An 11,982-nucleotide genomic window follows, 5' to 3' on the forward strand; every position below is an offset into this window, starting at 1 on the left:
AAAACATAAAAGTCTGGAACGGATTAAGTTTGAGAGTCAAGGTACCACTGTACATTGGTACCTCGGGTTACAGGCACTTCAGGTTACAGACGCTTCAGGTTACAGACTCCGCTAACCCAGAAATAGTGCTTCAGGTTAAGAACTTTGCTTCAGGATGAGAACAGAAATCGTGCTCCGGTGGCACGGCAGCAGCGGGAGGCCCCATTAGCTAAAGTGGTGCTTCAGGTTAAGAACAGTTTCAGGTTAAGAACGGACCTCCGGAACGAATTAGTTTCTTAACTTGAGGTACCACTGTATGTGTATTTTAATGAACTGAATAGAGCAAAAGATTATGAGTCATGGGGGCATGGTGAGTGTGCCAACAAACTTGTTGGCATCCGTCTGTCTCAAGAGACCATGGAGTGTGCCTCTGGAGGTGAGGTCCAACTGCTGTGTTAGCAGCATGAAAGTGACCTCCCTGGGGCGCTAGCCTGGGCAGTGTGTCTGGAAGTCCTGGGCTGCCCAGACGACAAGATCCTCATCTCCTGATGGACTATTCGGAGCTAGACGACCTGACTGGAAGAGTCCGCGACCAGGAGGAGGAGGAGTACCAAGAGGAATGGATGAAATTCAAAGACTATTTAGTTAAATATGCTAAGATAACTTAATTGGAAAAACTTGCAAATGCCAGATAGGCCTAGGATTTAAATACAGTGGTGCCTCGCAAGACGAAAAGAATCCGTTCCGGGAGTCTTTTCGTCTTGCGGTTTTTTCGTCTTGCGAAGCAAGCCCATTGACGGAGTAGCGCTATTAGCGCTATTGACATTTTAAGGGCTAAAAACGGCTTTTTAAGGGGTGGGGGATTAGCGGTTTTGCTGCTAAAATGCTTTTAGCAGCTTAGCGATTCAGAATAAGGGGTTTCAATTCAATTTTTTTCATCATTTTTCGTCTTGCGAAGCAAGCCCATAGGGAAATTCGTCTTGCGAAGCGCCTCTGCAGATGGAAAACCCTTTCGTCTTGCGGGTTTTCCGTCTTGCGAGGCATTCATCTTGCGGGGCACCACTGTATGTGATGTTAGAGATTAATATGTTTAAAGTTAAAAGGAAAAGGAAGAAAGATGTTAAGTGATTAAGTTAATTTTATGAGAAAATTGGCTTCGGAAAACTGTTACAATGATATACACTGGGGATTCGAGAAGTCACTTAACAATGTTACTAAGATTGGATTAAGTACAGTTAAGATGTATGTTTGTTTGTTTAAAAATTTTGGAAAAGCAATAAAAAAAATTTGGGGAAAAAAAGACAAGATCCTCATCTCCGCCTCGCTGATGTGGTCCAAAGGAGAGGAGGACAAGATGGTTGGCAGTGGCTTGGCCGCAAGACTTGCTGGAAGGAGGCACCACCCAAACATCTTAGGGCCTCATTTTTGTAGGGTTTGCTCCCAGGGTCTTTCTTCTCCAGAAGATTTCCCACAAGGCAGCAGTGGTTTAGGACCAGAGTTTTCCTTTTCCTAGATGAGCTACCTCCCCAGGTTGACAAGCCCCATCTGCCCCCATAATGCTTAGCTTATTCCCCCCCCCCCAAGTTGCTATTCTGTTAATGTTGTTTTATAGATTATCAGTGTCGTATTGATTTGTTAATGATACAATATGACTTGGGCTGGAGATTTAGCTCATTATTTATTTCCCGCTTTGTTAACACTGTTTTCTAGATCGCAATTTTGTTATCGATGATTTGTAACTGCTTTATTGATAATGTTGTTAATCGTTTTATATGATTTGTGCTGTATCTATGTGATGTTCTGTTATGTCCTATTGTTCGGTATTGTTTGCAAGCCGCTTAGGGATTCATTTGAATGAAAAGCAGCACAGAAATACTATTACTCACCACTTTTAATTTTTGCATGTTGAATCTGGGGGGGGGGGGGGGGGGGCTGAAGGGAGATTTGCCCGTGATCAGGGGCAGAAGAAAGGAAAGCCGCCGGTGATTTGGAGGCGAGCGAAAGATGCTGAGAGGTGCAAGTCTCACTTTCTCTAGGGCAAAAGGGCTGTGGGCTCCTTTGAGGCTGAAGACAGCTCTAGTAGTTACTACACACACAAAGCAATCTGGATTAATCTTTCTGTCTGGCAGGATCACTTCCACTTACAGCTTCTCGACAGCGCATTCAGCATGCGTCAACAGATGGCCCGAGCTTTGTGAAAACAAGCAAGAACAGAGAAGGAGAAAGGGTGGAGATTTCCTTTTGCGCTGCCCCTCCGGGGGAAAAATAAAGTCGTTTCCCTCAGTCTGCATGCCTTCCTTGCTACGGTTTCTTGTGCCTTTAAGAACAGTAAGGTAAAGGTAAAGGGACCCCTGACCATTAGGTCCAGTCGTGGCGGACTCTGGGGTTGCGGAGCTCATCTCGCCGCAACCCCAGAGTCGGTCACGACTGGACCTAATGGTCAGGGGTCCCTTTACCTTTACCTTTCCTTTCAGCTTCTGCTTTCTGGAAGAAGGTACAGGGTTATAAAGACTAGGACTAGCCGCCTGAGAAACAGGTTTTATCCAAATGCGATTTTGGTTTTAAACGCAGTGTAAGGTAGTCTCTGTGGGAGAATATTGTATTTAATTATGGGGTATCAGAGTTTTTAGGGGGTTAACCAGGCTGGGATAGCAGGCTTGTTGGTTTCTGAATGTCTGATATAGATTTTTTCCAATTTCGTTGTTCTGTATGGGACAATGACAATAAAGATTATCGTATTTCCTAAAATTAAGAATTTGCAGGACAGGTTCCAGGCAAAGGCTGGGGAAAACGAGAAATTGTAGCAGAATCAAAACGACTCCTCCAAGGTCACGCAGCCTCAAGGAGGAAAAACAACCGAAAACTCCTTCGCAAGCCACTAGGCGATCCTTCCTCACATTTTCATAGGGGGCGGGAGCCAAGCTTGTTAAAAAGGGATGAAAAGGCCCTTTGTTGTGGTTCAGTTCCCAGGCATCGCCTTCAGGTATTCAGGAGTGACTGTACAATATTGTACATTCATGATGTACAATCAGGGCCGTAGCTCAGCGGTGGAGCATCTGCTTGGCATGCACAAACTCCCAGGTTCAATCCTTGTCCTCTCCAGGTAGGCTGGGAAAGATGCCCCACGTGAAATCCCAGGCAGCCACTCCCGTTGACCAATAATAATACTGAGCCAGACGGACCATTTGTCTGGCTTGGTATAAGGCAGCTGAGGTCCCTATCTTCCTATACACATAAAAACGTAAGGCTGTCGTCACGCTGTAGTTCACTGGCTGCACAAGCTCCAGTGCGATGACAAAATGGTAGGCAGATGAGCAAGCAAGTAGTGTGAGGGGCAGATGGCCTAGGAGAGCTATTTAACGGGGGGGGGGGGGAGATGCTCCTTTAAAGGGGGCAAGCTGGGAGGCAGGGGTGGGTGAAACGCAAAGGGAGGAGGGGTTGGCCAGGTGTGGGGGAACGGGGGTAGGAGAGTGGAGCAACAAATGGCAGCAGACCCCAGTATTCCTATGGAATGTTTTTTAAACATGTCTGTAGGTTGATTTTTTAAAAAAATGGTGAGCCAGATTCAAAATGGGCAGTTCAATAGCATTTGGGCATTGCAAATAATTCAAATCGTGGAAAAGTTGTATTATGTTTGGTTATGCACATATTAGAAATTATGTTTCTCATATGAAGGAAATAATTCTAGAACAACGGAGTCTCCTTTCCAGTGTTCTGATAGAGGTAGCGATTTCAAAAGTTTCCAATTTGACATGCTAACATGAATATTGTTGTAGTAAAAGTATATGGGACAGTTGTGCCTGAAAATATAACCACCTGTTTTGACAGATTGTTAGGAATACCCGGAACATGGAACAAGGGTTATACTGACTGGAAACAGCAAATGCTGGGCAGGCAAATAACCCTGGGTTCAAACCCTGGCATCTCCAGGTTGAGGGAACTCAGATGGAAGGGCTGAGGAGAACTTCTCTGCCAGAGAGGGTGAAGAACTGGCGGCATGTTACAGGCATTGTGGGGGAAAGAAGAGTTGTTAAAGTGGGCAGGAGAGCTTTGGACACCAGAAAGTAGGGAATCGAAAGACACAAGCAAAAATATAATCAGAATGCTAATGTGAGGCCTTGCAAATGTTAGTCTCCAACTCCTCTCAGCATCAGCCAGATGGGCAACAATCATGGATGATAGGAGTGGCAACCCATGACTTCTGGAGGGCACCACTTTGCCTACCCTAGGCAGAGAGATGGGGCGGGAAACTGGCACATCTGCCTTGTCACTAGTGCATTTCATATGTGGCCCTCCAGATGTGGTTGAATTGCAGCTCCCATCATCCCAGTCTGTTGGCTGGGGAGGATTATGGGATCCCAACTGAGTGCTCACTGGAAGGACAGACCCTGAAGCTGAGGCTCCAAGACTTTGGCCACCTCATGAGAAGAGAAGACTCCCTAGAAAAGACCCTGATGTTGGGAAAGACGGAGGGCACAAGGAGAAGGGGACGACAGAGGATGAGATGGTTGGACAGTGTTCTCGAAGCTACGAACAGTAGTTTGACCAAACTGCGGGAGGCAGTGGAAGACAGGAGTGCCTGGCGTGCTCTGGTCCATGGGGTCACAAAGAGTTGGACACGACTAAACAACAACAACCAGAACCAGAGTTCTATTTCAATGCTGGTGGCAGGCAGGATGCGCCACGATGCCACGCTAGCTTAGGGGGCACCGGTCATGTTGTGTAGTACACACCCCACCTGCCACCTGAAGCAGCTATTTCCCTCTGCTGAATGCTGCAACCGGCCCTGAAAGGAGAGGAAGTACATCTTTGGCCCTCCAGATGTTGCTAGACTACAACTCCCATGATCCTCAACCCTTGACCGAGTTTAACTGGCACTGATGGGACTTGGAGTCCTGCAGCGTCTGGCTGGGGGCACCAAATTGAGGAAGGATGCTGTTTTCTAGCACCAACATCTGGAAGACGTAAATATGCCAGAAGAATGATAGTAAAAAAACTAAGATCATGGCTACGGGTCCAATCACCTCCTGGCAAATAAAAGGGGAAGAAATGGAGGCAGTGAGAGATTTTACTTTCTTGGGCTCCATGATCACTGTAGATGGTGACAGCAGTCACAAAATTAAAGGACGTCTGCTTCTTGGGAGAAAAGCAATGACAAACCTAGACAGCATCTTAAAAAGCAGAGACATCACCTTGCCAACAAAGGTCCGTATAGTTAAAGCCAAGGTTTTCCCAGTAGTGATGTATGCAAGCGAGAGCTGGACCATAAAGAAGGCTGATCGCCAAAGAATTGATGCTTTTGAATTATGGTGCTGGAGGGGACTCTTGAGAGTCCCATGGACTGCAAGAAGATCAAACCTATCCATTCTGAAGGATATCAGCCCTCAGTGCTCACTGGAAGGACAGATCGTGAAGCTGAGGCTCCAGTACTTTGGCCACCTCATGAGAAGAGAAGACTCCCTGGAAAAGACCCTGATGTTGGGAAAGATGGAGGGCACAAGGAGAAGGGGAGGACAGAGGACGAGATGGTGGGACAGGGTTCTCGAAGCTACCAGCATGTGTTTGACCAAACTGCGGGAGGCAGTGGAAGACAGGAGTGCCTGGTGTGCTCTGGTCCAGGGGGTCACGAAGAGTCGGACACGACTAAACGACTAAACAACAACAAAATGATAGAAGTTCCTCTGGGTGGGGTGAGGGGGGGATGGGAGTCTAGCTTGCTGTCCTGGGCAAAGAATTTCCAACCAAAAGCACCACCTCATCACCCTCCAACCAATAACAATGAAACTAGCAATTAAGCAGCCTCTCCTTCACACTGTGCTCAGCAACAGGATTTCCTCCAAAAACAACAAGGGCTCAAGTCAGCGCCTAATTCAGGGGGATGTACGGGGAGCAGGTGCAAAAGGGGAATCGGTCACCTGCGCCACCAGAAGCTCTGCAGAAGGGGCGGATTTCAGCAGGAACAGATGACCACGTTTGCCCTGGGCTCCTTCGGCAAGACGACGGGATATACATTGAACAAACAAGCAAAGTCTCAATGCTGCAGAGCTGAGAACAGCTGCATCAGCCAAAATTTCCTCTATGCAACATTTGCATCCTGCCATCTATTGCATCTGTTCATCTTATTATTTTTGAGGATGGTGGGGGGAGGGGAGAAAGGGCCCCCCTGCACATCCTCCACCCCCACTTATTATTCGTAATCAGCAAAATGCCCTTTGTTCTATTGGGTGCTGTGCTAGTGCATGCAAATGAACTGGAGTTTGTGTATTCAACAGATCTGGGGTGGGTGGAGAGCGAACCATATTTCTGTTGGGTTTTGGTGCACAGAAGAAGAAGAGTTTGGATTTGATATCCCACTTTATCACTGCTGTCAGGTGGCTAGGGTGGTTGCTCGCGAGTAACCAGGCAGGACTCCGACCTGACTTTTACAGGTTTTATTTGGTGCAAAACTATTTACAGTGCAGAGCCCCAAAGTTCATGTCTGCCTCAATCGCTAGCAGAATCCGGGACTGGCTTTTTCCGGTTTTGTCCCCAACGTAACAACTTCGTCACCCCCAGCCTTTTTCTTGCTTCTTTGCGCTTTACCCCTCTGCGCAAGGTGGGCAATGGAAGAGGCGCGATTCCCTCCTGGCTGGCTTGACCCGTATCCCTTTCCCTCTTCCCCACTGGAGGCGTGGCTTTCCCCACCACAGGAAGAGGAACTGCTCCGCAAGACTTTCGGAGGATCCCTGTATCCCAACGGCCCCTCTACCTCCCTTCCCTGTTCCGATGGCAACTACCCTAAGGAGTCTCAAAGCGGCTCACAATCTCCTTTCCCTTCCTCACAACAAACACTCTGTGAGGTGAGTGGGGCTGAGAGACTTTAGAGAAGTGTGACTGGCCCAAGGTCACCCAGAGCTGCAGGTGGAGGAGCGGGGAAGCGAACCCGGTTCACCAGATTACGAGTCCACCGCTCTTAACCACTACACCACACTAGCTCTTCCTACAGAATCCCGAGCAAGAATGAGGGCTGCTGGTGGGTAAACTTTGACCCCCTGTGCTGCCTTCAATACAGTGCTTCTACGTTCTCCCTATAGGAGTGAACAGCAATTTCCCCCTTATATGGGATGTAACTTAGGGTCACACACTTCAAGGAGGGACCCTGGGGATACAACGTGCTCTTTGCAGACAGAGATCCACTGTCTTCCTTATCCTACGGTATTCCTGTTTGTGGAAGGCAGGGTAAGGGTAGCTCTGGGGCAGCCCCATACAGAAATGAATTTGAAGGCAGGTGACCCCAGCTACTCAACTAGCAACCCAACCCAAGAGCTGAAATCAACAGTGCATAGAAAGTTGCCAAATCAGACCATTGGGTCCACCTACTAAGGTCTACACCAGGCTTCCCCAGACTTGACCCTCCAGATGTTTTCGGCCTACAACTCCCATGATCCCTAGTCAGCAGGACCAGTGGTCAGGGATGATGGGAATTGTAGTCTCAAAACATCTGGAGGGCCGAGTTTGAGGTAGCCTGGTCTATACCGACAGGCAAGGACTCTCCAGGGTTTCAGGCACCGGGCATTCTGAGCTCCACCAGGAGGTGCCAGGGTTGACCCAGGAACCTTCAGAATGCAAAAGAGATGCTCTGTCACTGAGCTATGGCCCTTCTTCCCCAGGATAAACAATTTGTTTTGGGTTGAGAAACTGTTGACAGGCTCCTGCATAGTCAGTGTTGCATTAACTTCTTACAAAAAGGAAAAAAAAAAAATTACCAAGAGATTTACAATAGCAATGGGCATTCAGGTCAGCAAATCGTGAGCAACGGTGACCAGAACCACCCACGCAAACGCCTCGTCCTATATGACAGGGATAAATCACGGGTGCAAAACGGTGCGTCAAGAGTTGTGGAAATGGGCTACGGGTGGAAGCAAAAGAAAACAAGGTTTTCAAAAGCTGAACAAACATAGCCGGGAGTGCGATTCGGTGTGAGTAAAGAGGCTGTTTTGGCTACTAATGAAGCGAGAGTGTAGCTGGTGACCACAATGTCTGGGGTTGGACCTTGCACCAGGCCTAGAGAACCAGTGGCACTAAAGATTGCTGCTTGTGTCCAATGTCCCTCAACCCTAATCAGCATGGCCAACGGTCAGGTAACGGTGGGGGAAACAGACGTCCCTGATTCCTGCTCCTCGCTTGCAGACTGTCCCAAATCACAGCAGGCTTTGCAGTCTAGCAAGCCCCAGGCTGAGCATGCTGGCCTCTGCATGTTGGAAAGCGGCTTTTAAAACTAGAGATAGAAGAAGAGTGGTGTGTAGCAGCAAGATGGTCAAGCTTCATCACAAAAGACAGGTTCTAGAGAGAGAGCAACAGAGCTCTGCAACCCACAAATCCTGTGCAGACAAACTGACATCAATAAATCCAAGCAGATATAATTTTGTCCAACGTAACTAGCAGGTGTTTTGCCCAGCAACACTGGGGCCCTCTTTATCCCAGATACCCATTATTATTTACTGATTTCTACCACGCGGGTGGAGCTGTGGGTTAAACCACAGAGCCTAGGGCTTGCTGGTCAGAAGGTCGGCGGTTCGAATCCACACAACAGCGTGAGCTCCCGTTGCTCAGTCCCTGCTCCTGCCAACCTAGGAGTTCGAAAGCAGGTCAAAGTGCAAGTAGATAAATAGGTACCGCTCCGGCGGGAAGGTAAACGGCATTTCCGTGCGCTGCTCTGGTTCGCTGGAAGCGGCTTAGTCATGCTGGCCACATGACCCGGAAGTTGTATGCCAGCTCCCTCGGCCAATAAAGCAAGATGAGCGCCGCAACCCCAGAGTCAGTCACGACTGGACCTAATGGTCAGGGGTCCCTTTACCTTTACCTTGAGAGAGCAATAGAGCTCTGCAACCCACAAATCCTGTGCAGACAAATCCGAGCAGATATAGTTTTGTCCAACGTAACTAGCAGGTGTTTTGCCCAGTGACACTGGGGCCCTCTTTATCCCAGATACCCATTATTATTTACTGATTTCTACCACGCTTCCAATGCACAAAGCCTGAAGACTTTAGAGCAGGGCTGGGGATTATTTTGGCCTTCGGATGTTGGTGGACTACAACTCTGCCAGCATCCCTGACCATTGGGCATGCTGGCTGGGGCTGATGGGAGCTGCAGAACACCTGCCACAGCTGCTTTGGGGTCCAGGTGAACACAGTCACATCCCTATTGGGAAAGACGCAGTTAACCAAGTTATATGCACGTTGTGAGAAAGGAGGGGGTGAAAGAATCTGGAGGGATCTACCAGCCAAAGCGGTATCACTGCTGCAGAGTGCCAAATGCAAGACAGCAGCAGCAGCGGCAGCACCATGTGTTTGCAGAGCAATAACAACAGACGGGAAGAGCATATCGCAGTGGTACCCGTATCCATGCAGCTCAGACCAGTTCCTTAGCCAGAGGATGCTGTGCTGTAACTGCTGCAAAGCAATAGGCCAGCCAGAGGCAGAATGCAATCTTGCACATGGATTTGGCAAAATGTATCTCTATAAAATTAATACTCCAAGACATACTTGTCTAAAACCCAGCTGCTATTATTATTCAGTACATTTATATACCACCCTTCACCCAAAGATCTCAGGGCGGTTCACAAGATAAAAATACAGGATAAAAGAGACTTATACTGTCCCTCCTTTATGTTTCACCTGGGGATGGTGAGCTCTGCTCTAAAGTATCAGCATATTTAAGTGAACCAATACCCCCTTATTGCCCATGTTGGTTTCAAAAACGTCCCCTTGGCACGTGCAAGGCAGACAGTGAAGACACCCCAATCCCTGCTCAAAGGGAATTAAGCTGAGGAACTGTAAAACGAAGATTACTGATATGCCTTGAAAGCAAAACGCACATACCCATTCCTCCTACTTGGAATCTCTAACCTCGGGGTCAGGAGTAAACTCACTGCACATGCTCAGAAACACCCTTCTCAAGAAACACTTTTGATATTCTAAAGCGGAACAGCAGCAGCAGCAGCTAGCTCCTACGAGGCCCATTGACTTCAACCGCCAGAATTTTGCGCTGGGTAAGAGTGTTGCTGTGGGTCCCAGAACTGAATCGAATGCATAGAGTACACCCAGGTCCAGAAGTGTTTGAAGATTTATCCACCTCTGTGTTTCGGGGGGAGAGTTCCTCACAAATACAGGTCTAAGGACAGATGAGCCCATCCTTGCCTTCCCAGCCCTGTGACACCTGCGAGTCAAGTCTCTGGGGAAAAGGCTACGAGTCAGCGGTGGAGCTCGCAGTCAGTGTGCAAAAGGTCCCAAGTTTGAATCCTGGCGTCTCCAAGTTGGGGTGGGCAAAATCATGGAGAGCAGCTGCCAGTCAGTGTAGGCATTACTAAGCTAAAGAGACCAACTCTTTGACGGATGAGAAAACAGCTTCCTATGTGACTATCACAGCCTGGGTGGGAAGATAGATGCCTTATACAGAGTCAGACCATCTACCTCTGTGCTGCCTTCACTGGCTGGCAGCATCTCTCCAGGGTTCCAGGCAGAAATCTATCCCAGCCTTACTGGGGGACGCCGGGAACTGTACCTGGGACCTTCTGCACGCCAAGCAAGTGTTCCACGCTCCTTCCTCTCCAAGAACTGCACCCGTTTGGAGGCGATGCCAACGTGCTCCCCCCCTCCCTGGAAACCAACAGGAGCCAGGAGCCTCGCGATCCCCTGCCCCGCCGCCCCGCTTCCCCTTGGATCCCAGCTGGCAAAGTGCCCTTACTCACCCCTGCAGGAGGAGATTACGCCGAGCAACAGCAACAGCAGCAGCGCCGAGCGCATGGCGAGCGCTGCTCCGGGTTCCCCTCTGCGCATGGGAAGAGCGCGGACCCGCCGGCCGGGATGCCTCGTCGGGCGAACTTTGCCGGAGATCCGACCCCCGGCAGGATCAGTCCTTTCCTGGGGGTGGTGGAGGAGGGAAGCAGAAAGCGGCGAGCTGGTGGGGCGACGCCAAGCGCACGTTGCCTTCTCCTTTCCCCTCCTTTGTTGTCCCCGTTTGCTCGGGATCCCCCTCGCCTCTTTTCCCGGAGATCTGCTTGGCAATCGGGGGCCAAGATCCGGAACCCGCAAACCAGCCGATCCTGCGCTTCCAGCTGCAAAGCGAGCCCGGCGCTGCACCACCAATTACCGCAGAGCGCTCGGCTTCCTTTCCTCTTCGTCCGCCTTTGGCTGACTGCGCACGCTGCTAGTCCCGATTGCGCACAGCTGCCTTTGTTCGCGGACGCATCAGACGCCTTGCCTGCTGTTGCTGCTGCTGCCCGGACTGCGATCCCGCAAGCTGGGACCCGGCTACTACGATCGAACGCCGAGGAAGGAGACGGCGCCCTGATTGGTCCGGAGCTCTCCAAGCCGGCTCCCTGAATGGCTGGGGGTTTTCCCGAGCGGCGATTGGCCAGAGCGCCTGCCTGTCCGTTGGATCCCACCCACTCTCTTTTTTTCTCTGCAAGGGAGTGGGTTTCTCTTGGCCAAGCTTGAGGGTCAAGCTACAGATTCTCCACCCCTTTCCAATTATTATGTCGGTGAGCTGAATCATAGAATCGCATGCCCTCCAACATTTCTCCAATTAAAATAGTAACGTCCTATTCTATTATTATTATTATTATTATTATTATTATTATTATTATTATTATTACTCTATCCTGCCCCTCTGATTCGGTTGCCCCAGCCACTCTGGGCAGCTTACAACATATGGTATATAAAATATAATCAGACATTAGACATTAAAAAACTTCCCTATTCATGGCTGCCTTCAGATGTCTTCTAAAGGCTGTGTAGCTACTTATCTCCTTGGCTCAGGGCTTGCATAACTCCATACCCTCCAACATTTCTCTGATGAGAATAAAGGTAAAGGGTAAAGGGACCCCTGACCGTTAGGTCCAGTCGTGGCCGACTCTGGGGTTGTGGCGCTCATCTTGCTTTACTGGCCGAGGGAGCCGGTGTACAGCTTCTGGGTCATGTGGCCAGCATGACTAAGCCGCTTCTGGCAAACCAGAGCAGCAAA

At 49.4% G+C, this 11,982-nt stretch overlaps 1 protein-coding gene and 1 long non-coding RNA gene across 5 annotated transcripts in view; one reads left to right on the forward strand and one right to left on the reverse strand.

Moving 5' to 3' along the window:
• Window positions 1-2,265, forward strand: part of LOC310659293 — a 59,401-nt gene extending 57,136 nt beyond the window's left edge. Inside the window, exon 2 of the long non-coding RNA XR_014502727.1 lies at window positions 2,109-2,265. This is a non-coding gene — a long non-coding RNA (uncharacterized lncRNA). The remainder of the gene's footprint in view (window positions 1-2,108) is intronic.
• Window positions 1-11,312, reverse strand: part of PODXL (podocalyxin like) — an 81,232-nt gene extending 69,920 nt beyond the window's left edge. For 3 of the 4 annotated variants that reach the window (XR_014502641.1, XM_083402223.1, XM_083402222.1), the window contains exon 1: window positions 10,709-11,268. Coding sequence is in view for 2 of the 4 variants with exons in the window: in XM_083402223.1 (XP_083258349.1) it covers window positions 10,709-10,796 (88 nt within the window). In the remaining 2 variants the exon portion in view is untranslated. Of the gene's footprint in view, window positions 1-10,708 lie in introns of all 4 variants that reach the window. The other variant, XR_014502640.1, reaches the window with a different exon arrangement.
• Window positions 11,313-11,982: the final 670 nt, after the last annotated feature.

This window comes from Podarcis tiliguerta (assembly GCF_965153285.1).
Source record: "Podarcis tiliguerta genome assembly, chromosome: 10".
Classification (NCBI taxonomy): Eukaryota; Metazoa; Chordata; class Lepidosauria; order Squamata; family Lacertidae; genus Podarcis; species Podarcis tiliguerta.